Raw genomic sequence first — 26,993 nt, 5'->3', positions numbered from 1 at the left:
ATACAATGTAGTTTAAAAGTCTGTATGATCTGATCAAAATGGCTTTATGCAATAAAGCTTGTAACCAAGTTAAATTTTTAAATGACCTTTCAGTCTAATTTTCATTCTGGGTGCCTCAGTGATTGTCAGGCTGGGACTTGCTCTCATTTAATAGATTTAATTTGGAAGTTTTTACTACTGCCTGTTGACCACTTGTTTTTAAATATTTGGATTTTCAAAACTAAAAGGTTCTGAACTAAGTTCACATACTCAAGACTGCCTAAAACCACTAAGAGCCATGCCTAAATCTTGTTTTCAAACCCCAAAGTGATTTTTTTTTTTAATGTTTTTGAGAGAGCACACAAGCAGGTGAGGGGCAAAAAGGATAACACAGAATCCAAAGCAGGCTCCAGGCTCTGAGCCATCAACACAGAGCCCAACACGGGCTCAAACTCACCAAACCATGAGATTGTGACCTGAGCTGAAGTCGGACACTTAACCAACTGAGCCACCCAGGTGCCCAAGTGATTCTGCTTTTTAAACATTCTTTCCAGAGCTAGACTCCTAAGGGGTGAAGGAGACATTATAACTGTCAATTAAAATTTAGGGTTTTCCTCTACCCCAAATAGCTGGTTGACAGTGATAAGGAAAAGATTTAGAATTATGGGACATAGAAGAGTGTAAGAATTCATCTGAAACAGCTCCTTGGAGAAGTAGATTATGAATTATATTTTAACGTGAATTATGATCCTGGTAAGCACGTAACATTGCAACTGAACAGAAAAATACGGACATTTTAGTCCTTTTTTATACTAAGGAAAAGGGAATAGCTATTCAATAAACCCACTACAAAAAGGTTAACTAAGAAATTCAGAAGACGGACGTTTTTTGCCTAACACAAATTCTGGGGACTTGTGTGAAAATACAGACATTAAGCACATCTAAATAAATGTGAGAATGGAAAAGAAAGGTTTTAACCTTAAATAATTCTAGGAATACCCAAATAATAGTACAATACTGTAAGTATTTTTGCCCAAATATGTTAGTTTTAATGACAGAGTAACTCAAAATTGACACAGGGATAAGTAGTTTTCACAATTTATTGAATTGCAAGTTAGATTGTTATGTTAAAGAGAGAATAAATCTCCAAAAATATTTTGGCAGGTTTCTGAATGTTTAAGTGTATGCCAACATTATTGGACTCTTTAAATTATTAGAAGCTAAGAATATGAAGTACTTACCAAGTTTACAATAAAAATATTTTTAAAATACCATATTTGGTAATAAATTAGATTTATAGAATTGATCCTTCAAAATAAATTAAACCTGAGTTATAAATGCTTCCTACTCTGCCCACCCCACCACACCTAAGTTATAGTTCTTTTACACCAATATGCCTCAAACTTAAATGAGCATACAGATTCCTTGAGGATCTCATTAGATGCGGTTTCTGATTTCAGTAATCTGTTGTGGGGCCTGAAAGTCCACACTTCTACCAAGCTACAAATGAAGCTAATGTTGGTCTTTAGACCACCCTTAGGTCACCTTGCTGCTCGAATATACAGTGAAGACAATTTCTGGTTTAATGGGACTGTATGGTTTTATCCATTATTCAAGGCTGTCAGATTTTGGAATCAAACATAACCACAAACGATCACCAAAAATAAGTCTTGGAAGAAAAGAACGTTTTTGTTAAGCACTTAAAGTATACCAAATTGGCAGTGTTTCTATTGGTCTGACAGTGATACCTTTGATACTATATAAATCAGGATGCCAAGTTCTTGTAACTGTAAAAAATAGTTACTAGAGATAGCTTGAGGCTCTCTTCAGTTCATTCAAGTCCAGAAACTTCAAGCCAGTACACTGCAAAACCACTATTAAAAAACCTTTAATGGTAAACTGTCCATATAAATTACTTGTAAACTCACTTTAAGCTATCCCATCTCCTCCTCCTCTTTCCACAAATAAATGTTTTTTCTTCTGCCTCGTAGCTAAACAGCGTGTAACACCCAATGCCCCTCCCTTTAAAAATCGAACAAAATTGTCTCCAACCAAAGGACCCAATGCAAAAAGGTTGGCTTCTTTAACACATTCGTAGGTATATGCATCTATTTCCACAGGATTAGTCTTACATGTGATGGGCTGGCTTGAGTTGTGGCCCAGGTAACACCCTTGCTCCTTCAGAAAAGACAGATTGGGATGAGAACCTATCAGTACTACTGCTGCAGACAGCTTAAATATTTTCTTCAATCCAGAGATGCTTTGAAGAATGCATTTCATGTCCGGCTTAAAGGAAAGCACATGGTGCTCAGGAAAACTGGTATAAGCAGAAAGAAGAGTGGAGTCTACAGAATATGACTGAGTACACATCATATGATAGACTTTATGGTATTCTGGATAAAGCTTTTTGGGAAGCTGTTTGAAAATTAAGCTTGGATCAGTTACTCGTCTGCGAAATACATGAATCACAGGAATATTATTGTTGTACGCACACAGTACTGCGTCAGCTGCAGTAAGCCCGGAACCCACAATTAACACTGGGTCCGCTTTGCCACGCAACTTTCCTTTGCCTATAGCAGCTCCAAATTCAGGCATTGAATGGAACACAAAAGGAAGATCTTCCCCTTCAATTTCCAGATGGGCAGGAGAATCCAGCGTTCCAGTTGCCAGAGCTACGTTCTCAGCAAAGAGACAGAAGGGAACGTGGGAACCATCCGCTACTCGCTGATAACCTCTGATCTCCCAATTTCTCTTGATAAGTTTTGACTTCTCTATCTGTAAATGCTGCGTTGAAATATTTCTGTCTTGTCCATCACCCTCACCTTGATCTCTGTAGAGTCTTGATACAGAGGTGATATAAGTATTCTCTCTGAAATTCTTCTGCAGACCCATGACCTTTACATAATGTTTATAGTAACGAGCTATTTCCTCTGGCATAACACGATCCCCTTTTAGGTTCCTAAAAAAGGAAAAATATGCTATGAAGATAGTACTTTGATAGTTTCCATGACTATTCCTTTTCCATCTAGTAAGCTATGATATAGATCTTTTTAATTTCGCCTATCTTAAGTATAAATTATCCTTTAACAGAGAAAGCTTTCTTTAACAAAGTTAAACATTTTTAACTAAAGAATTAGTTTTATCAGTCAGTCCCCCCAGGGTAGAGACTGTATTTTAATGCATGTTTCCCCAGGGCTTTGCATAGAATCTGTTCAGATTAGCCACCTTTACCAATGAATTTTTTAAATGAATTAAAATGTGGAAATTCAGACTACAATCTATCTCACAACTATAAATAATCCAGTCTATATACTATTCAGTCTACACACTATAATAGAATGACTTAGATTATAACATTGATATTACACTGCAGGTCTAACTACAATACATGATTCTTAAAGATAATAGGATTCTGACATGATTTTTTCTAAGTTGCTATTTTCTCCTAATGACTGAAAAGAATTCTTATCGGTCTTCTGAATAAAATCATCTTATATCTAAGTAGATAAAACAATTCTGTGTTTTCCTATTAACAGAGGTCTATAAATACACTTATGTACTTTTATTCAAAAACAGCATATTCATCTTCCACTTGAACGTTAAAGCAATAGGCATTAGTAACCCTCACTGGGCCCCAGTTAGAGAATAAGTAGCAGTAAAAACATACCAAATCATTTCACATAATTCATTACAAATTGTAACTAGAAGTTCATAAAAGTTTTTTTTTTTTTTTGAGAGCTAGCACATGTAAGTGGGTGTGCAGGCATGTGCGTGGGGGAGGGGCAGGAAAAGGTGCCGGACAGCAGACCCAAAGCCAGTATTTAATTACAAGATTCTTCACATATTGCTTCGATATACAATGTGCCCAATGTAAAAGAATGAATACTTTTGGCATCTACTCATAAAGCTTCCCCCCCCCCCCAGTTTTTTAATGTTTTTATTTCTGAGAGATGAAGAGAGAAAGTGTGTGCAAGTGGGGGAGGGGCAGAGAGAGGGAGGCAGAGCATCCAAAGCAGGCTCTGCGCTGACGGCGGACAAACTCACAAACCTTGAGATCTTGACCTGAGCAGAAGTTGGACGCTTAACTGAGTCACCCAGGTGCCCCAAGGCTTCCCTTTTTTACCCCTATCACAAAAGGAAGAATGTTGAGCAATTTCACTTGCTTGCTTATGAAAATCAAATTGTACAACTTGCTTGATTTTGCTACTTTTCCTTTCAAACCAATATAAAACTCCTTTAAAAAAAAAACCCAAAAGCAGGGCTGGTTCAGTCAGAATATGTGACTCTTGATCTTGGGGTCGTGAGTTTGAGCCCCATGTTGAATGCTGAGATTAAACAAATAAAACTTAAAAAAACCTCCCAACAGGAATATTTGAAAGGTTTAATCTCTATGGCCCATGCCGGTCTGAATTTGTTCTCCTTAAATCTTCTCAAATTAAGGATAATTTCCATGGAGTAATATGGTTTCTATCTAACAAAAAGTCAAGCACTCAATGTTTACAACCCTGCAAAGGTTAAGTAACTTCCTGCTTTACTTTGTTTCTGTGAGCAAATTAGGTTTCTCTATATTATCTAATTTAATACTATCCTTGAATATAAGGTTTTTCATATTATTTCTCTTCTTAAATTTTGGGTTTTTTCCTCCCAAATAAAATTATATTATTCCAAGGAGAGATTTCTTCTCAGTTCCTTCTATTTTCATATTTCTTATTAAATATTTACCTCTATAGTAGCCAACAGTGTAGCCAATCACATCACAGATTCTGGCTTATTCCATCATTCTGAATTATTAAGCACATACACTCATCTACTCTGAAAGCCAAACACTGTAAGTACGTATACGTGAGCTATCCATACACAAACGTGTATATCCACTGATAAGAATAAGCGTAGAAAGGATTTGTGGGTGGATGAGAAACTAAACAGTGGTTTAACAGGAGAGTGGGATAAATCCATAACTAACAAAAGTCAAAGAAACCCAATCTGTAGACAAGCCTTTACCTGTGTGTGCTTAGTCTCTAAATGGAAACTAGCTCATGATGACTGGCTATGAAGAGGTTTTATTTGAAAGACACATGAATTTATACTATTCCAAGACAGGATCACAAATATTTTGGAAACTGCCAATGGACTTTCCCACTGTACATCAAAGGATTCTAACAGTTCGATATTTACCTTCGTTTGCTGGATACCCAGTCTTTAAATTTAAGTCCAGGTAGCTCCATCCAATTTCCAAAGCTGATTGTCAACATGGAACCTTCCATATTCTATTTGAATAAAAAGTGCACAAACACATTTAAGCAGTAACATGGATTTGTAAAAAAACCAAACCCATCTTCATTCACTATCATTAAGAATGTGGATAAGGAGAGCTGAAAGAAGTAGTTGTGTAAATTAAAAATACTTTTATCATTCTGTAGTATTTATATTCCTTCTTTCATAAAGTTATACGTTTATAAAACAAGTTTATCATATTGCCAGATGCGTATACAATGTTGACAGCTTCGGCCTATAAAATAATTCAGATACAGAATATGTTAGAGGAAGTCTGTAATTTCACTTTTTTAAATTTTTTTTTTCAACGTTTTTTATTTATTTTTGGGACAGAGAGAGAGACAGAGCATGAACGGGGGAGGGGCAGAGAGAGAGGGAGACACAGAATCGGAAGCAGGCTCCAGGCTCCGAGCCATCAGCCCAGAGCCTGACGCGGGGCTCGAACTCACGGACCGCGAGATCGTGACCTGGCTGAAGTCGGACGCTCAACCGACTGCGCCACCCAGGCGCCCCTGTAATTTCACTTTTTAAACAAGAGGAAAAAAGTTAATTTCTAACACTTTAGATGTCTACCCATTTTAACAATTTTTCTTCATTTTATTTATTTAATTATTTATGTATTGAGAGACAGGCAGAGAACGAGTGGAACAGAGGCAGAATCCCAAGCAGGCTCCATTCTGTCAGCACAAAGCCCGATGTGGGGCTCAAACCCACAAACCACGAGATTATGACCTCAGCCAAAACCAAGAGTCAGATGCCTAACTGACGTAGCACCCAGGCACCCCTAACAGATTTCTAAAAACTGGGCAGTGAAACAGCCTTTCCCCCTCCATCAATTATAATTGTGAAGTCCAAGCTGGCTTGGATACAGCAGCCTCTCTTTCTAAAACTAAGGAAATAAGCAGTGGTTACCTGATTAAGAACAGACTCACAGCTGAGGCTAATGCTGCCTTTAAGGAAGTGAGCCCTTCAAGCTCCCTTGTCCCACTTCCGTCTGCTTTGCTCACTTCAAAGCAACAAGCCCAAGGGCCAACAGCACCTGTCCCAATGACCCCAATGATCTCTCTCAACCATTTCTTTTAGGCTATGGCTTTTTCTTAACTTTTCTTGTCCTGTTTTCTGAACAATCCGGTACTGGGAATGGTACTTATTTTACTAACATTTCCAGGCACTTACTATATGCTGGGCCATGTGAAGCCCATTATCTATGACTGTGTGTAGGTCACCACCGGGAGAGAAGGCAGCAAGTGGTCACTGCTCTGAGGCAGGCTGGGCCTGATACTATGATCACAACCAAGAAGACGGAAAACATCAGAAGGGAAACTAAAGAATTTATTGTATACAGAAATTATCTGGAGCCATAATTGTCTTATCTGGAACTCAAAACCCTTAGGGCACTAAGAGTCCACTTTCTGTCAATAATCTCAACTTTATTCCCCCTGTACCAGTTCTTCCGGTTAATTGAGAGCCCTAGTCCCTGATCTCTTTTCTCATTATCTGCCTTGTTTTCCCTTATGTGATCTAAATGCCATGAATGCCTGCTGTCAGGGACACTTGGTATATTAAGAGATGCAAACCTGACAGGAGCATATAGAAAAAGAAGAAACAGAAGCTTGTTTCTTAAAGGACACAAATGGGCTGTGAGGAGTGTAATATTAAAAAGGGAGGAGGATGTTCCTGGGTGGCTCAGTCCGCTGAGCATCCCACTTGATTTCGGCTCAGTCATGATCTCACAGTTCCTGGACTGAGCCCCACATTAGGCTCTACACTGAGAGTACACGGAGGCTGCTTGGAATTCTTCCTGTCCCTCTCTCTCTGCCCCTCCCCCACTCATGCCCACTCTCACTCTCTCTCAAAAATAAATATCTTTTAGGGGCTCGCCTGGGTGGCTCAGTCAGTTAGGCAGCCAACTTCAGCTCAAGTCATGATCTTGCGGTCTGTGGGTTTGAGCCCCGGATCAGGCTCTGTGCTGGCAGCTCAGAGCCTGGAGCCTGTTTCAGGTTCTGTGTGTCTCTGTCTCTCTCTCTGTCTCTCTGTCTCTGTCTCTCTCTCTCTCTCTCTGCCCCGCCCCTGCTCACACTCGGTCTCTTTCTCAAATAATAAACATTAAAAAAAAAAATTAAAAAAATATCTTTTAAAAAGGAAGGGAGAATATTCTAGATTGGATAAAGACATCATGTGACAATTTATAAAGAGAAAGAACAGGAGTGCCTTCAAGGAATTAAAAGAAGGTCAGCCTTATGCAGGAAAGTATTAACAGGTTTGGGCTGCTTGAACTGTACACATTACTCAGGTCTGTCTTTAGGACTGGCTTTTGTCTGCCTCCTATGAAAGCAACACTGAGTGCTTTGACTATTCTACATAATGAGTGATTTTTTTTTGTAGGCCAGAGGACTTGGGCCATGCTGTACCAGTATAACTGTAGTTTATCCTAACAACAAGATTTATGGTAAACACCAATGTTTGCTCTGAGAGGCAAGGCAATCAGTTACTGAGATCAGTCATGTGGCCACTGCTTTTCTACATGACTGGCTCCCAGAAAATCGTGGACACCAAGGTGTGGGTGAACATCCCTGCATCCCTGATTGGCAACTCTTTGCACACGTTGTCACCAATCATTGTTGGGAGAATTAAGTGCATCCCCAGTAAAACTCCAGTAAAAATGAACATTTAGAAACTGGAGCTTGTTTTCTCCTGGACTTCATCCTATGAACTTTTCCCCTTTAAGGATTCTAATCTGTATCCTTTCACTATAATAAACTATAACCATGAGCACAAGACCTTTAAGGAATCCTGTCAATCCTAGTGAATCTTGAGTCTGATGGTGAACCTGGACCCCCCCAGCAAAAGTAGGAAGCCTTTCCAATAATATGGGTCAAAGATGACGATGGCCAATAGAGCAAAATTATAATTACAATGGGGAAAAGTAGGGTAGACGGACTTACCATATGTTTATGAAAAATATGGAAAAGATAGGATAATTGGTTTGGAGTGGGAGTTGAGGAAAGAATAATCAAGAAAGGTTTCTTGCTTGAGTAACTACATTACAGTGCTTTTCCATAAGGAATTTAAGAAACCTGATAATAAAAATGACTATTTAGGCATGTTGAGTTTGAGAACACCAAGGAATAATCAGGGGAAGGTAACGAGGTGAATATACAAGAGAAAACAATCTGGGCTAGGGTTCTTGATTCAGGAATCACTCAGTGCAAGACAGTGGAGTTATATGAGGAAAGCCAGGGAGAATGAAGAATATAAAGAGATGACCTTGGCCTGGGACAGAGTTTACAGAAGAGTACATAAGGTAACTGAGAAAGAGTGACGAAACAGAAAGAAAAACAAGGAGATGAAAGGTTCAGAGAATCTAAGAGGGATATCAACACTACCAAATGTTGCAGAGGTCAGGAGGGATACATTCTGAGACTCAGACTGAGCAAAAAGGAAGTTACTGACCTTCAAAAAGAAGCTCCAGGAGAAAAGGCAGTGACAGAAGCTACAGTCAAGTGAGCTAAGGAATAGGAGGCAAAGGCAGAGAAATAAAGGATAGGTAACTATTTCAAGAAGTTGGCTCTAAAGCAAAGGATACAGATAAGCTGGCACATAAAAACTTTATTATCGTTATTATTATTTTTGAGACAGAGAGAGAGCGAGGTGGGGGCCATAAGCAGGCAAGAGAGGCAGAGGGCGGCAGAGAGAGAATCTCAAGCAGGCTACACACTCAGCACAGAGTCTGACATGGGGCTCAATCCTATGACCCTGGGATCATGACCTGAGCAGAAATCAAGAATCAGACACTCAACCAACTGAGCCACCCAGGCGCTCCACATAAAAACTTTATTTTTTTTTTTTAATGTTTATTTATTTTTGAGAGAGAGAATCAGCACATGAGTGGGGGGAGGGCAGAGAGAGACAGACAGACAGGGGGAGACACAGAATCCAAAGCAGGCTCCAGGCTCTGAGCTGTCAGCACAGAGCCTGAAGCAGGACTTGAACTCATGAACTGTGAGATCATGACCTGAGCCAAAGTCGGATCCTTAACTAAGCCACTCAGGCGCCCCTAAAAACTTTTCAATAAAGGATAATAATTTTAGTATATTCATATACTGATGAACAGAAGCCAGCAGAGAAACTCAAGATACAATGTCTCTGGAGAAGACAGGGATACAGGATACAGTCGGAACATAAGCCTCAGATAGAAATGATACCATTTCCACTCTAACAGGGGATAAGAAACAAGGAAGCAGTATGAGTGGAGATAAGTTTGTAGGTTTGAGTACAAAATTAGAAAATAGAATCCATCACATAGGAATTAAGAATATTTCTAAATAGGAAAGTTAAAAAAGCAATAGAAGTTTGAGAAGAACATTTAATAAGTAAATATCAAAGGATTACCAAACAGTGTTCAGGACCCAAATGAGGTTGGAGGATACTTTTCACAGTTGTACAACTTTTTTTCTGGCAATACTTAATAGCACAAGTATAGGAAAAGATAAAATTGACAGTTACATGAATTGCTTTTACTGCCAAGCCTGTGTAGCAGAAGGACAATGAGGCAAGGGAATTAAGGAGAATGGCTAAAATCAAGGGACTATAGAACCTAAGCTGGGGTAGGTAAGGAGGTTAAGGCCAGAGTTTCAAACGTTCTGTTTGAAAACTGGGTACAGTATGAACTGGGTAATGGAGCTGGAAGCATCAAGAGGTGTGGTCACAAAGATATTTGAGAATTTAGATTTTCACTGAGGAGTTACAGTGGAACCCCAGGAGTTTGTGTCTAAGGAGGAATGGAAGAGATCGTTAAGAATGAAGAGATAAGAGACTAAGAGCTTAGGGTGTTGCTTCTGTGTCACATATGTAGTTATTGAAGGTGACAGTAAAACTTGAGGTAATGGAAAACCCTATCTGTTGCTTAAGCCACTCAGTCTATGTTATATCATTATAGCAGCCCAATAATACAACTTCATTGAGATGAGACGCTGTGTGAGATTTTGTAAAGTCTAAAATGAATTTAAAACTTTTTACTGTGCAAACCACTGCTGTAGTATTTTCTACTGAATTCTTGTAAAACAGTATAGAGAAGCTTATGCTAAGACTATCAGCAATCAAATTTGGCTTACCTTCTCGTAACCCATATTGTATTGAACAGCATTAAAATTCTCAGATACAAACGTGGTAAACACTGTACTTCATGTTGTAATATTTCAGAATTCAAACAGCCTTCTCAAGATGACATACAATAACTCACACGGACTAAAATGCTAAGAAAAACATACTCACATGCCAAGCTCCACCAGGTGGACCTTTACCGAGAACTAGGTGAGGGATGTAATGATGTTGTTCTAATTTCCAATGCAAAACAGATGGATAATCGTACCCAAAGTCAGCATCTGGATGAAGAAGTGTGTCAAAAAGGACTGCCACTGGATTGGACGATCGGCCCTCAAGGCCCTCAGACAGGTATTCTAAGTCCTGGATGAATTTTTTAAAAAAGAAAAAAGGCAGACAGAGTTGGAAGGAAAAACCAGAAAACTAAAACTAAAACACCCCAGCTATTTTAACAGTGAATGAAAGCCATTACTCAAATCCAGCACTTCCTAGAGAGTGTTGCTCCAAAACACACCTTGAGATCTTCATAGATGCTTTGGTCAAATGAATAGAAGACAGGATTTCAAACAAAGCTAATCAGATCCTTTTACTGAGAATCTTGAAGATGCACTTAATACATTAATATGCCTTAGTATTTACTGTAACATTCCAGTAACAAAAAGCAGCACTTCCCAAACTTATTTGAACATAGGGCACCTACTAAAACTCCCACCAGGAAATAATTTGGGAAATTCTGCTTTAATCAAAGGAAAATAAACAGAAGTAACTTGGCAGACTATATTTACAAATCGAAAATAAAAATGCTAGAAAATGTTGTCTAGAAGAAAGAATTTTCAATTAAGTTAATACAATACTTATGGGCACCTGGGTGGCTCAGTTGGCTAAGCATCCGACTTTGGCTCAGGTCATGATCTCACAGTTTGAGAGTTTGAGCCCAGTGTTGGGCTCTGTGCTGATAGCTCAGAGCCTGGAGCCTGCTTCAGATTCTATGTCTCCCTCTCTCTCTGCCCCTTCCCTCCTTGTACTCTGTCTCTGTCTCTCTCAAAGATAAACATTAAAAAAGAACTTTTTTAATAAAAAAAAAAAAAATACAATGCTTATAAAAGTACAAAACTAACCTTGAGTATTAAAAAAAAAGGCAAAAGCACTAACATGTAAGAAATAAATACCTGATCAACAATGGAAAGATGTCTTCCTTCTTCTAATTTACTATGTAAGATTGCATTTGGATGTATTGCTTCTGATGATAAATATGGTCTGTAGCCCGATAACATGTAAGAAAGGCAGATTCCTGAGGGTCCATTTCCTATTACCAAAAAACAAACAAACAAACAAAAAAAAAAGGTGGAGACAGGTGCATCATGTGTTCAAAAGCATATTCATGAGTTCCTTCATTCAGGTGCCCTTTCCTTTAAATATCAACCCCTCTCAAAGTCTGGTGCTAACAAACTCCTAAATTAATCAGGTTCTGATTCTAAATCTATTTAATCACTATATCCATTCAGCTGTCTTTGTTAGTGTCAATTCTTATAATCTCAGAAGATAAAAGTCTCTTGATTCTCCTCAAGAGACTTGAACACACTTCTATTCCAAAATCCTTTCACATTCTACATTCAGATGAATTTTGATAACACACAATCCTCATCATGCTACCCCCCCTCCATTTGGAAGGCCTTCACTGCTTGCTTTTAGCTATCCAGTGCTCACCATATCCTGGTCTCAATCAGACCAGACTGATCTCCTAATACCATCTTCCTATATTTTTATTTGCTTAAACTAAAACTAAACTGGATTTTTTGTTGAACCCTGGTGAACTGCATCCATTTCTGTAGTTCCTTTAGTCCGGGTTTCCACTTCTCTATTATCTCCAACTACCAAAAATTTAATCCAACTATGCTAACTGCCAGCTATCAGGAAGGAAATCCTCTTCCATCTCTAATGTTTTGCCCCAAATAAAATAAACTCCAAGATGTAAATATGAAAAGTAAACTCATAAGAGTATTAGACAATATAGGCTAATTCTTCTACTTATAATGCTGAAGCCTTTAAGTATGACACAAAACTCAAAAGACAGAAAAGAAATGAAACCATGTGACTTATAAAAATGAAAATCAAACAAGAAATACTAGAAGTTAAGACTTGAGGCAGAGTTAATTTCCTTTAATCAAACCAAAGAGACAAAACTAAGGAAGTAGTATCATATGATAATATCAATACAAATAAAAGACACAGAAAAAGCATTTAATAATATCCAACATCTATACATAATAAAAATAAAAAAACCTCAGCAAACTCAGAAGGAGGATACTTCTCCAACTTCATAAAGAGTACAGTAAATCTACAGCTAACAGCATACTCAATGGTGAAAAACTAGATGCCTTCCCTCTAAGATCAAGAACAAGACAAGGATATTTCTTCTCATCATTCCTACTCAACACACACCATGACAGAGGTCTTAGTTAATGTAATAAGAAAAGGAAAGACAGACTGGAAAGAAATAGAATTGTCTTTGTTCACAAATGCCTTGATTATCTATGTAGAAAATCCCAAAGAACTGACCAAAAAACTCCTAGAACATCAAGATTGCAAGATACAAGGTTAATACACAAAAGTCATTTCTTTCTTATATACCAGCAATAAACAAGTGGCATTTTAGAATAAGTACACAACACCATTTAATTTGTGCATGTGTGCGCGCATGCACGCACATGCACAAATACTTGGGTATAAATCTATATGTATTTAAGGTAAGTATATATATAGAAGATGCGTACAAGGAAAACCACAAAACTCTGATGAAAGAGCCTGAAGATGATCTAAATAGATGTTCACGAATAAGAAGATTCAATACTTTTAAGATGTTAGCTCTTCTCAACTTGATCTACAGATTCAATGCAATCCAAATAAAAATCCCAGAAAGTTACTTTGTGAATATTGACAAACTAATTCTAAAGTTTACATGGAGGAGCGCCTGGGTGGCTCAGTCGGTTGAGCATCTGACTTCGGCTCAGCTCATGATTTCACAGTTCATGAGTTCAAGCCCCACTTCAGGATCTGTGCTGACAGCTCAAAGCCTAGAGCCTCCTTTGGATTCTGTGTCTCCCTCTCTCTGCCCCTCCCCTGCTCGCACTCTGTGTCTCTTTCAAAAATAAACATTAAAAATAATAAAAAAATTTAAAGTTTAAATGGAAAGGTGAAAGACCCAGAATAGCGAACACAATATTGAATAAGAAAGTCAAGACCAACACCATCCAAACTCAAGTCTTACCATAAAACTATGGTCAACAAAACTGTGGAAATTATGAAAGAGGAGCAAATCAATGGAAAAGGACAGAGCAGAGTTAGATCCTCGCAAATATAGTCAACTTATTTTTGACAAAGGAACAAAGGCAATCCAATGGAGAAAGGATAGTCTTTTCAACAAATGGTACCATAACAACTGAACATCCACATGCAAAAATCTGAATCTAGATAGTAACCTTATATCATCATTTACCAAAATTAACTCAAAATAGATCAGAGGCCTAAATACAAATAAAGCATAAAATTAGAAGACAAAACAGGAAAAATCTAGGTGACCCTGGGTTTGGTAGTAAGTTTTTAAATATAACATCAAAAGCAGGATCCATGAAAGAAAAAACTGATAAACAGGACTTCATTAAAATTTAAAATTTCAACTCTGGAAAAGACATTCTTAAGGGAATGAATAAGTCACAGACTGGGAGAATATATTTGCAAAACTTGTTTGATAATGTACTTGTTTCTAACTTGTTCCAAGAACTACTGAGTCTCAACCTTAAGAAAGTAAATAACCCAATCCATTAAAAAGTACACAAAAGATCTGAACAAATTATCTTTGACATCAAAGATAAACAGATGACAAATAAGCATATGAAAAAACACTCATCACGTATGATCACAGCACTGCAAATTAAAACAATGAGGTACCACTACCCACCTATCAGAATGGCTAAAATCCCAAACATAGACCATACCAAATGCTGACAAGGACTTAAAGAAATGGGAACTCTCATTCACAGTTGTTAGGAATGCAAAATGATACAGCCACTTGGGAAGACAGTTTGACAGTTTCTTAAAAAGCTAAACATAGTCCTATGATATGATCCAATGAGCACTTAGGTATTTACCCAAGCGAGCTGAAAACCTAATGGCTGTGCAAAAAACCTGCACATCCATGTTTACAGCAGCTTTACTCATAATTGTAAAAAACAGGCAGCAACCAAGATGTCCTTCAATAAGTGCATAAGTAAACTGAAGCATCCATACAATGGAATCGTATTCAGTGACAAAAACGAAATGAGCTATCCGGCCACAAAAAAGACCTGGAGGAAACTTTCATGTATACTGTTAAGTGAGAGATGCCAGTCTGAAAAGGCTCCATACTGTGTAATTCCATGGATATGATATTCTAGATAAATCAAAACAACACACAGAGTAAAAGATCAGTGGTTGCCAGGGGTCGGGGGTTGAGGAAAAAGACAAACAGGTGGACCACAGAAGACTTTTAGGGCAGTGAAACTATTCTGTAAGATACTATAACTGTGGATACATGAGGATACGTGACATTATACACTCAGCAAACCTACAGAACTGTACAACATAAAGAGGGAACCCTAATGTAAACTACAGATTTTAGTTAATAGTAACCTATATAAACAGTTTCATCAGTGATAACAAATACACCACACCAATAAAAAGATACTGATAATAGGAGAAACTGGAGATAGCAGAAGGGGAATATAAAAGAACTCTCTGTACTTTGTACTCAATTTTCATGTAGACCTAAACTGCTCTAAAAAATAAAATCTATTAATTAAAATAAATATTAAATAAACGCAAAATAGCGGGAATTAGGATCTGAGGCAAAGAGCGAAGTTCCTTAAATCAAAAAGAAAAAACACTCAACAGACATTGGCAATAAATGCACACAGGCAGTTCAGAGAGAAATAAATATGTAAGTAGAATGCTTCCTCACTCCCAAAGATGTCTCCATCCTAACCCCAAGAACCTGAGATTGTTACCTTATACAGCAAAAGGTAACTTTGCAGATGTGACTAAATGAAGGATCTTGAGATGGGGAGAATATCCTGGTTCACAAAGGTGGGCCCCATCTAATTATACAGGTCCTTAAAAACAGAGACTCTCTCCCAGCTCTGGTGAGGGGGGAAAGGTGATGATGGAAGATGAAGAGAGAACCAACACTGCTGGCTTAGATGATGGAGAAGAGGTCCAGGAGCCAAGAAATTAGAGTAACCTCTAGAGACTGGAAAAGGCAAGGAAACATTCTACCCTAGAGACTCCAGAAAGGAATGTGGTTCTGCAGACATCCTGATTTTAGCCCAGTGAAACCAGTGTTGGACTTTTGACCTACAGAACAGTAAGATAATAAATTTACATCATTTAAAGCCACTAGCGTTTGTGGGAATTTGACAGCAACAGAAAACCCGTATGTTAAGGAAACGAGCTCTTGCTCTGTGCTCCGGCGGAGGGAACAGTCCTACAGTGTTAGGTTAAGCTACTCATTGGCTAGCTGAGGCAAAACACGAGTAGATGGTATTGGGGGGAGTGAGGTGGACAGGCACAGATCACGGTACTTTTTCCTTTTCTGATGCTCCCACAGCCCAGCTGAAACAAAAATAGGGTTTCTTTACTCATGCCGATACATTTGCGAAGGAAAATCCTGGGCTCAGGATTGGATGAAAGTGAGAAAATGGAACATGAGGTATGGTCTCTAAGATACCCTGGATGCAAGCCACTAAAGACACGGTCATCTCTCCCATCTCCCCGAGAGAGAAACCTAGGATAGAACAATCTTGCTTTCCTCCTTTCCTTCCTTCCTTCCTTCCCCGCATCCCCCATATGCCAGTCAGAGGACAGGACTTTTCTCCCCTTCCTGTTAACTTTGGAAAGGGGCTATCAAAGAAACTAAAGAAACTATGGGACATCAAGGTACATTATGCCCCATAATGCTTTCCTGCAGCAGTACTTGTAGTACTTGTCTGACCAGGTAAGTCTGAATATTAGATGCAAGATATATGTGACAGGTAGTTAAACACATGCAGTTAAACTTTACCATAAAGATTTCTGTAGTTCTGAAGTAATTAGATCTTATTAATAGCTTAATTTTTAGTATCTTATATGACTATCTGTTGAGGTGGTACAAAGGATATAGAACACTAGCTATTGGTTAAGGTCATTATAAACATTACTGCAGAATACCGTAACGTTCATTACTGAGAACTGGTTACTACTTGCATAAGTTACTCAACTTCTGAGTTGCCCTGACTGTATCCACCCTACAACAGAGGGCTCTAAGGTTGTAAGGCATAATCCAACAATGCACACAGAATGCTCTGTATAGAGCTCTAATAATACTGGTTATCATCATTGCCGTTACGCTATCAAAATTAACTCAGTTGATAGTATTATAACATAATAGAGTGATATCAGTCTTTCAACAAAAGAGTGTTACATTCTAACACAGAATCTAGTATCAGATAAACCCATTACTCTCTCCAAAGATTTGGTTATTGGTTAAACATATCAAAAAACCTAAGAGTATTTTTCAGGACAATCCAAAGAACTTGTGCCATGTAACTATGAGTAGAGAGTAGCAGTAAGGACCATAATTTTAAGAGACAAAATTTAGTAACTTACCTATTACTACCACAGGCAAAGTCACTGATGAATCTTCCAGTAAAGAAGTTTCTTCAACTAATGGCATAGCTTTAACTTTTTGCCCCAAATTATCACCAAAATATTGCACTAAGGAATTAAAAATCTCTCCTTCGGTTTCAGTGTCACTATAGTTTCTTTAAAAACAAACACACAAACAAACACGGAACAAAAACAAAACAAGAGATATAGTCAATATAGCCTTTATAAAAGTCTTTCTTCAGATTTAGCCATAAAATATTCAAGTCCCATAAAAGGAGAAAAGGAAGTCCTTTCTGAAAGGAATGCTTTCAAATTAGTAGATTAGCTTGCATGTCAATCTGTACCATTGTTAAAGTCAGAAATCCTAAATGTCCGCTAAGGTCTCCGTTACCAGCAGGCCAAGTCCTAGACAAGTTCTAAATAAGACGCCATCTTCAAAGACAGAAGAGACAGCACTGTATTGGGGATTTTTATAATTCTCTGGGATTTCCTAGGAATGGCCAGCTTCTCTCTTACTTTTTTCTAGTTAATAAAAAGACAAGTGCACTAGAGGTGGTATATTGGGAAGTCACATAAAATATTTTAAGGAAAAGTTACTGTTTTTATACATTATAAACTGCATTTTGGTAAAAGACAGGTTTATACATCTTATTAATTCTTAAATATTGAAATATAGAGGGGCGCCTGGGTGGCTCAGTCGGTTAAGCGGCCGACTTCGGCTCAGGTCATGATCTCACGGTCTGTGAGTTCGAGCCCCACGTCGGGCTCTGTGTTGATAGCTCAGAGCCTGGAGCCTGTTTCGGATTCTGTGTCTCCCTCTCTCTGACCCTCCCCTGTTCATGCTCTGTCTCTCCCTGTCTCCAAAATAAATAAAACATTAAAAAAAAAATTTTTTTTTAAATACAGAAAGAGCTCACATTTTTTTTTTTAATGTTTATTTCTGAGAGTCAGAGAGAAAGAAAGCGAGCGAGCGAGAGAGAGAAAGAGAGAGAGAGAAAGAGAGAACATGTGTGCAAGTAGAGGAGGGGCAGAGAGAGGGAGACAATCTGAAGCAGGGTCCTGGCTCTGAGCTGTCGGAGCTTAACATGGAACCGTGAGATCATGACCTGAGCTGAGGTTGGACGTTCAACCAACTGAGCCACCCAGGCACCCCGAAATACGGAAAGGTATTAATGCTCATTTCTAATCTACCTTATTCCCCAGTTACCTCCCTAGAAACTAATTAAAAAAAATTTTTTTTAATATTTATTTTTGAGAGAGAGAGACAGAGCATGAGTGGGAGGAGGGGCAGAGAGAGAGGGAGGGAGACAGAATCCGAAGCAGGCTCCAGGCTCTGAGCTGTCAGCACAGAGCCCGACGTGGGGCTTGAACTCCTGAATCGTGAGATGATGACCTGAGCTGAAGTCGGACACTCAACTGATGGAGCCACCCAGGCATCCCGAAACTAATTTCAACATTCTGACACGCTTCTGCAATAAATGGAATATCCTCCAAACACAGTAAATGTTTTGCATCACACTAGTGATTATTTCAGAATAGAATCCCCAAATTATTTTTCATCTTCATATAGTCCGTAAAAGGCCACTATCTGGAAATATTAAACTGAGCACCAACTATGGGTGAGTACGCTTATTACCATTTCCAAAATGATAAACATGAGATGGGTCAGTTATTTCATAGGCCTCACAGATCCTGGAGGACAACGATAAATGGAGAGGATGAGGCAAAAACCAAAATTCCTGCTTCCCTATAGCCTCCCAAGGTCCCAGTCTGCACCAGGATAGAGTGGGCTTCTCCAGAATACACCGACAGCCTTCCTGAAGGTATAACCTCCACCCCAAATATCTGGACTCCCCTAAGGATACATGGCTCTTTGGGCCAGAATAGATACCCTCTTCCTCAAAGTGAAGACTGCTCCTGGAAGAAGTGTCTTATACTCAAATTATCCCTTTCAGATCATTCCAACTACTTCCCTGATCAGATCCAGGTATACTAGCTGTCTGGCCTGCTTCCACTTCTTGTTAACAGAACTCAACATCAGTGCATTATATTCATGCCTGTTTCTGATATTTCTCCAAAAAGCGTGCCAAGGGCAGGTTCCCTGGCTCACTTCGGATGCTTCTGACCAAAGTCCTTTTGGATACCCGGGCCTGATTAATATCATTGTGGAGGCTGTAAAGGCCACAATTCTTTGTCTGAAGATGAACACCTCACCTTCAGTCTCTTCCAGATTTCCCTATCTCAAACGTTGTTCCCATATATATAATCTGGGAAATAAAAAAAAATGATAATCACTCTTTTTGTTAAGGAGAGGTCTCCTTCAAACCTTAAACATTTCCTTTTAAAGAGTACAATTCAAGGGCGCCTGGTGGCCCAGTCATGTCAGCGTCCAACTCTTGATTTCTGCTCAGGTCACGATCTCCCAGTTCAGGAGATCAAGCCCCATGTTGGGCTCTGTGCTGATAGCAAAGAGCCTCCTTAGAATTCTCTCTCCCTCTCCCTCTGCCCCTCTCTTGCTCTCTCTCTAAATAAACTTTAAAGTGTACAATTCAGGGTTATTAGTATAATCACAAATTTTTGCAATCACCAATCTAGACAAATTTTTGCAATCACTAATTCTAGAATTTCATCACCCTAAAAGTGATAAACCGAGTTAATAATAGTAAACTAGTTAGTAGTAAACTACTGCACCCATTAAAACTCAGTCCCCATTCTTCCCTCCCCCTAGCTACTGGCAACCATTAATCTACTTTCTGTCTTGTTGGATTTGCCTATTGTGGAAAGTTCATACAAATGGAACCTCTCATACATTATGTAGCCTTTTGTGTCTGGCTTCTTCCACTTAGCATGTTTTCAAGGTTCACCCACGGTGTAGGATGTGTTGGTACTCCACCCCTTTTCACATCTAAGTAACATTTCACTGTATGTATAGAATATATTTTGTCCATTCACTAGTTAATAAACATTTGAGTTGTTTCCACTTTTTGGCTATACAAATAATGCCGTGAACATTCACATATAAATTTTTGTGTGGACAAATGTTTTCATTTCTCTTACGAGTACATGCAATGGCTAGATCATAAACTCTGTAACATTTTAAGGAACTGCCAAACTGTTTCCTAAAGTGGCTGTATCATTTTACAACCACACCAGCAATGTAAGAGGGTTCCAGCTTTTCCACACGCTCACCGACACTTTTTTTTTTTTTTTTTTAGCTATCCTCATTGGTGTGAAGAGACATCTCGTTGCAGTTTTGACTTGCATTTCCCTAACGCATTCCCTAGTGACTAATAATGTTAAGCATCTTTTCAATTTACTTATTGGCCATTTGTATCACCTTCTTTGTAGAAATCTTCCATTTTTTGCCCACTTTCAAACTGGGCTTTTTGTTATTGAGATTTTTCTTTTTTTAAATTGCTTTAAAGCTTATTTATTTTGAGAGACAGCACAAGCAGGGTAGGGGCAGAGAAAGGAGAGAGACAATCCCAAGTAGGCTCCACGCTGTCAGCACAGAGTCCGATGCAGGGCTTGAACTCATGGGCCAGAAGATCAAGACCTGAGCCGAAGGCAGATGCTTAACCGACTGAGCACCCAGGCACCCCTATAGTTCAACTTTAAAAATCCTTTACATGTGTAGAGCACATGTCTCTTTTCAAATAGATGATTTGCAAGTATATTCTCCCATTCTGTGGATGGTCTTTCACTTTCTTTGTTTTCTTATGAATCACAGAAGTTTCAATTTCTGATCAAGTTCAATTTACTTCTTCTTTTGCTGCTGTGCTTTTGGTGTCCAAGGAACCACTGTGTGCCTAATTCAAGATCACCAAGACGGACTACTATTTTCTGTAAGTTTTAGATTTCTAGTTCTTATGTTTAGGTCTTTCATCCATTCTGAATTAAATTTTTATACACATGAGGTGTCAGGTAAGACATCTTTTGCTTGTGGATATCCATTTGTCCTGAAACCATCTGTTGAGGAGACTGGAATTTCCCCTTCATCTTGTGATCCCATGGAAAACCAACCAACCAACCATAAATGTATGGATTTCTGAACTCTTAATTCTATTCCACTGATCTATATCTTTATGCAAACACCATACTGTCTTGCTTACTGTTTCTCTATATTAAGTTCTGAAATTAGGAAGCAGTAATTCTCCAACTTTCTTCAAGTTGTCTTGGCTCTTCTGAGTTTCTTGTAATTCCCTATGAATTTTAGTATCTGCTTATCTTTCTGGAAAAAAAAAAAAAAAAGGCAGCCAGGATTTTGATAGGGTTGCACTAAATTTATAGACCAGTTTGAGGAATACTGCCATCTTAATTAAGAATACTAAGCTTTTCAATCCATGAATATGGGATTCCTTTATAGTTCTTCTCAATGATGTCATGTAGTTTTCACTATTCAAGTCTTACAACTTATTCCTAAGTATTTCATTCTTTTTGATGCTAGTGTAAATGGAATTTTTTTCTTAATTTCATTGTCAGACTGTTCATCACTAGGGAGTATAGAAAAATGACTGATTTTTGTATGTTGATCTTGTATTCTCCAATGTTGCTTAATTAATTTATTAGGTCTAATAGGTCTTGTGTGTGGACCTCAAACAACTCAACCGGTCTGTTCCAATACTCTAATACATGAACGAGAGCCAGCATCCTAGCTTATCTAACTCCTGTGTACAGTGTAAGTAATTTGTTCTGATTTCCTACTGGTCATTAGTATAAACTGTATGTATATGTGTATTATCTATACTACTGGCATAAACTATTTGCAATAAACTTGCATGGTATTTGATTGATACAGATTAACAGAGAGAAAAAACCGAATTAAGAGAAACAAAAACCAAAAGTATGGTTCACTGGTTTTAGATAAAGCAATGATAAAACAAAGGCCTACTGGTAAGTATTCTTGCTAAAAAAATTCAGCTACAATTTAGTTTTATAATATATGCATAGTGTATCACAGGTCTATCAACATTTTCAGTTTCTACCTGAGATATCCAATTTGATGAATGTTGTATTTAAAACAAGTATTTTTTCTAATAAAAAAATCTCCTTTTCCTTCATTTGGAACACTAAATTAGAAAATACAAAATTACAATATAGGATATAGTGTAAAAACATTTTACACACATGCAAAAATAGTTGTCCTACTATTAGGTATCAAGTTAAAAAATTATTTGAGGGGCCCCTGGGTGGCTCAGTTGGTTAAGAATCAGGTCATGATCTCACGATTGTTAAGTTCAAGCCCCGCATCTGGCTCTGTGCTGGCAGTACAAAGCCTGCTTGGAATTCTCTCTCTCCTTCTCTCTCTGCCCCTCCCCTGCTTTCTCTCTGTCCCCCACCCCCATGCTCTTAGTCCTCAATACAAATAAAAAAAGACTATTTGATAAATATGATCTTGGAGACCTTCCATCTTTTATTTTTGAAATATTACAGTCCAGTCTCAAAACAAATTTAAGAGGATGGCACAGGCATAAAATTTGGGTAGCGAGAAGACTTTTCTCACATCTAGCAATATTACCAGAGTGTTTACAGTCTTTGGAAACATTATCCTAAACTGTTACCAAATTTATACTACTATATGGGAAAAAAAGGCTCTAAAGTTACAAATGTTCACCACACTGTTCATCTTCCAAAATAGTAAGCATGGAACAGTTAGATGGTTGAGAAGTCAGTGGACAGTTCTCAGAATACCTGTTCCTTTCAGATATTGTGTAAGATCCAAAATACAGAAGTTATCACCTGTTTAAAACGTAGGTTCCTAATAAAATCACTCAAAAAAAAAAAAATAGCATGAGTAAATTATAACACCTTCCTAAAGAAGCCATCTTAGATGTTTTATTTTTTTAAATGAGATACAATACAGTTTGTTTTTTTTTTTTTTTACAATGGGTATATTATTTACTAATCATAATTTTCACCTTTTGGCTAGCAAGTCTTGCTTTCCTTTAACCCTCAAAATCAAAACAGATCAAGTACTTTGTTTTTGGGAAAGACAAATCCTCCAAATTTCTGTACAAAGAGGTAAGCGTATGGTATCCACAACCTAGGGTTAAATGGATACAAATCCCAACCTGTGTCTTTAGAGTTCAACTGTACCAAAAGCGGTCAAAAGACTTTTGGACAGCACTTTTCTGCAAGGCATGTTTAACTTCTCAGGGGCTTCAGTTTAACAAGTTTTCACTAGAGGAACGGGTTTTCGAAACTCTCCAAAGTGGATCTGATACTGTCAAAACAATGTCTGTCAAGCAGTCAACAAACTAATTTGCCTAGAACCCAAAATTCAGCAGTTTATTAAATAAAACAATGTTTTTTAAATAGCCAGAACTTAGAAATCCCTACAGAACTCATTGACTGAGAGGCTGGGCAATCCTGGACTGTTGCTCTCTATTAAAGGAGTCCTGAACCTTCCCTGTGCCTTACACTCATTTACAATTTGGTGAAGCCTCTGAACCTCTTCTTTGAATAATATATTAAACACATAAGAGATACACAGAATTTACAAGGAAACCAATTACATTAAAATACAGTTACAAAAAGTTTGTGACACATTTGCACTTCTCTATTGTATTAAAAAACAAGTTTAGTGATGTGTAAGTACTGTAATTTTGAGGAAATAAGTATACAGTGTTCCTAGAAATCTACTACTATGAAGTGAAAATGTGCATTCTATTGGTGACAAGGTCACAAATACTATGCTGCTTGTTGCTTATATTCATAGTTGAAGGACATGAAATTTTGATTGAAGTTTTTAGCCAATGTATCAGTTGTACCTTTCTTTACATACAAGTTCATGACCATGTGAGTTCTACCCATGAATTCCAATTTTAAAACTCTTGATCTGAGAGATGCCTGGGTGGCTCAGTCAGTTAAATGTCCAACTTCGGCTCAGGTCATGATGTCACAGCTTGTGAGTTCCAGCCCCACATCAGGCCCTGTGCCAACAGGGCTGAGCCGGGAGCCTGCTTCAGATTCTGTGTCTCCCTCTCCCTTTCTGCCCCTCCCCTGCTCGTTCTCCCCCTCCCCCCACAATAAACGTAAAAAAACAAAAAAAAACCCTTGATCTGAGTTTCATATTTTACTAGAAAAAATTTATACAGCATTATTCTAGCACATTCATAGACGCCAAAGTAAGGTGCTTTACTACTCTTTGCTAAGTCTAACATTTCTTCACCACAGGGTTAAAACCAGTTCCAAGCGTCTTTGGTCTTTCCACAACTGACTTAAGCACTGGCCAAGTGTGCTAGATCTAGAACACATAATATACTCACTTTTATTTTAAAATGCATTAACCTGATCATCCCTACAAACTTTGCCATAATGTGAGTCTGGAATGGCCACCTATTTCAAATTTCCACAATATATGGCTCACAAGGACAAACATCTTAGAACAAAGTTAGCATCTACTAGATCATTCCAGTTAAAAGAGTTCCCTACCTCCCTTCAACACCGTAACTTATCGCATTTAAAATAAACACATAGATATAGGTATAGGTATATATGTATACATATATAGTAAAGGTGGGGTAGGGAGGAACCTTCGCCAATACTTCCTTAAAACTTTGCACCACTTAGAAGTCTCAGGTCGCGGTAACCGACTCACTCCGGGCCTAGCCGGTTTCGAAGTCCCATGACTGGCACAGTCCAGCGAAAGGAAAAGGGGACAACAGAGGACAGTCCCCCGGAGCCCCCAAGCACAGGCGGCCGAGGCGGGAACCCCGACCAGGCAGGAACCAGGAGGCAGCTGCGGCCGAGGCGGGAGGCCGCTGCAGACCAGGCGCTCGCCCCCCATCCCAGACCCGTCCCGACGCCGCCCGGCCTCAGCCCATCTCGGTCGCAGCATCCAGGCCGGGAAGCGCTCCGCCCGCTCCCGTCCCCTCCCCTCCCTGGCAGAGAAGTCACCTGAAATGACCGGCCAGAGAGCAGCGGCAGCACCACACCGGCATGGAGCGCGGCGCACGGGGCGTCTGAGCGCGACCACCGCGGCCGCCGCCACCGCCGCCTGCGCCGGCTGGGCTGCCCGTCCGGGGCGCCCGCCCACTCGCCCGGGGTCGCGGGGCGCCAGCGCCCCGCGCGTCGCCGGCGCTGCCCGGAAGCTGCGGCTGAGCAGCCGGCCGGGCTCCGGCGCCCCGAACTCCGCCTCGGGATAGCGGCTTCCGCTCCTCGCCCGGGGGGAGCCAGACGCCGGCGACGGATGATCTGGGGGCGCCGTGGTGGGGGCGGGGCGGGGACGCAGCGACGGCTGCGGCGGAGGCGCGCGGGCTCCTCCTCGCAGGTGCGGCGACGGCGGGCGAGGCCGGCGATTGGCGGAGCCGCGGCCGGGGCGAGGGGCCGGGCCTGAGCGAGCGGCGGCTGCGCGGGCCGGGGACCGAGGGCCGCGCGCCAAGCGGGACGGCTGCGGCGGCGGGCGGGGGCCGGGCCTCGGCCTGCGCCCCGCGGCCCTCCGCGTGCGCCCTCTCCGCGCCGGGAGGGATTGGCAGGGCTGGGCGGATGCGCGTGGGGAGGCGGGGGGAGAGGGAGGGAGGGAGAGGGGGTGGTGGTGAGGGGACCAGAGAGCTGCTAACCCGGGCAGCGGAACGGCTCGGGGGACAGACAGCCGCCGTACAGCGCGGCTTCCGCGGCCCGAGCCAGGCGGGCTCGCCCCCAGGAGGTCCGCAAAGGCCGACCTTCCCACCCAGGACACCCACCTTAGCGCCTTTCCTCACTAAGGCTGGGAGCTTCTGCGCGCTTCTGGCTCCCGTTCCTCCATCACCATCGCCAGGGGTGGAGAGTGGGGCTGAAAATACCCCGAACCACAGGTGCCCGGGTTCCAACCCCCGCTGTTCTGACTGTGCAAGTCTGGCTTCTGGAACGGGAGAGCCTCGACCGGCTCACCCGTCTGCAAGAGTGTGAGAATCACCTGCATCGCTGGTTAAAAATACCAGTGCTTAGCCCCGCCCAAGACTCTCTGAGCCCGTTTCCGGGAGGGGGAAATGGCAGGAAGGTGTATCGTGAGTCCCTCCAGGTGAAGGTGATGCAAGAAGAGTTAGAAAAGTACCGCCTGTCCTTATTCGATGTTGTCAAAAAATATAGGCGGGAAAAACTCCTAGAAGTGGTTAATTGCATGTACTGTTACACACACGTGTCTCTAGCTCTACTTCAAAAAAAAAAAAACAAAAACAAAACCCCAAGTATTTCTGCGATTAAAATGTGGGATACATCATTTCTGTCTTTAAATAGTTGTGTTTTTTTTTTTTTAAGTTCACAAGTGTTGCTGAATGTTGTCATTGAACGAACTTACACTTAGGTATTTTAGATTTTGTGAAGCTTAAGAGAAAGTTGTAGGACTCAGCCTGCCTCCAGGACTATAAAAAATTTGTTTTTCTTTTTAAGTTACTGGAAATTTGACACGTCCAGTTCGTTTTAATGTTTCGAAGAGTGAAGCATGAAGTTACTTTTCTGTTAATATTCATAACATTATCCTTTTAAAGGGCCTAGATGCCTAAAATTTATGCCAACCCAGAGAATTGAAATATTTAAAACTACAAGAATGTTTATAATTATTTTCTGTAATTTTTCCCTTATGGCTTTGTTTTTAGGAGTTTTCTTGTAGTATTTCAGATCAAAGAGCCGAGCGGGCATCTCAGATTTTAGGCTGACTCTGGTTTGTATTTAAACCTTGTGAACTTGCTATCGTGGTTTACACTTGATAACGGCTTGTGATGAAATCCTGTCACAATGACTACACAGAGGATTTTTCTTACGGCAAATGGGGCATGTCAGAGTGTTTGTATTTTTATTCTGAACTGTAGGTGAGGTCTTATTTAAATGGAAAGCCCAGGTTTTGTATTAAAAATATATATATAAATTGCAGGTGACGTTGTGGGGCAACAGACTCAGATACAGCTGGGGAGAATGTAAATTAGAATGTAATCCAACGCTCCCTCACCTGCAGAGCAGCACCTCAGCCAACCTTTCAGTGT

The 26,993-nt window shown here is 39.9% G+C and overlaps 1 protein-coding gene across 2 annotated transcripts; it reads right to left on the bottom strand.

Moving 5' to 3' along the window:
* Positions 1 to 909: 909 nt before the first annotated feature.
* OSGIN2 (oxidative stress induced growth inhibitor family member 2) lies at positions 910 to 26,127 on the bottom strand. Of its 2 annotated transcripts, none has more exons than XM_060610864.3 (6): positions 25,719 to 26,127; positions 17,035 to 17,189; positions 11,526 to 11,662; positions 10,528 to 10,719; positions 5,155 to 5,246; positions 910 to 2,938 (listed from the first exon to the last, which is right to left on the bottom strand). In XM_060610864.3, the coding sequence occupies exons 2-6, from the start codon at positions 17,099 to 17,101 to the stop codon at positions 1,909 to 1,911; spliced, it is 1,518 nt and encodes a 505-aa protein (XP_060466847.2). In that variant the 5' UTR covers positions 17,102 to 17,189; positions 25,719 to 26,127; the 3' UTR covers positions 910 to 1,908. The 2 variants fall into 2 exon arrangements, with proteins under 2 accessions (XP_060466847.2, XP_060466846.2); XM_060610863.3 differs by lacking the exon at positions 25,719 to 26,127 and adding an exon at positions 24,934 to 25,084.
* Between the last annotated feature and the right edge of the window lie 866 nt (positions 26,128 to 26,993).

The sequence above is a fragment of the Panthera onca genome, chromosome F2, assembly GCF_046562875.1.
Source record: "Panthera onca isolate mPanOnc1 chromosome F2, mPanOnc1 haplotype 2, whole genome shotgun sequence".
Taxonomy (NCBI): domain Eukaryota; kingdom Metazoa; phylum Chordata; class Mammalia; order Carnivora; family Felidae; genus Panthera; species Panthera onca.
Note: the sequence above shows the minus strand (reverse complement) of the source record. Positions and strands in the feature narration are given on the sequence as shown.

Bases quoted from the DNA above. Each gene is read 5' to 3' on its own strand.
- OSGIN2 (XM_060610863.3), bottom strand. From the start codon at position 24,977: ATGCCGGTGTGGTGCTGCCGCTGCTCTCTGGCCGGTCATTTCAG. The intron at 17,190-24,933 runs GTGACTTCTCTG...TTGTTTTTAAAG, and splicing joins TCTCTGGCCGGTCATTTCAG to AAACTATAGTGACACTGAAA. The intron at 2,939-5,154 runs GTAAATATCGAA...TTCCTTTTTTAG, and splicing joins TGGGTATCCAGCAAACGAAG to GAACCTAAAAGGGGATCGTG.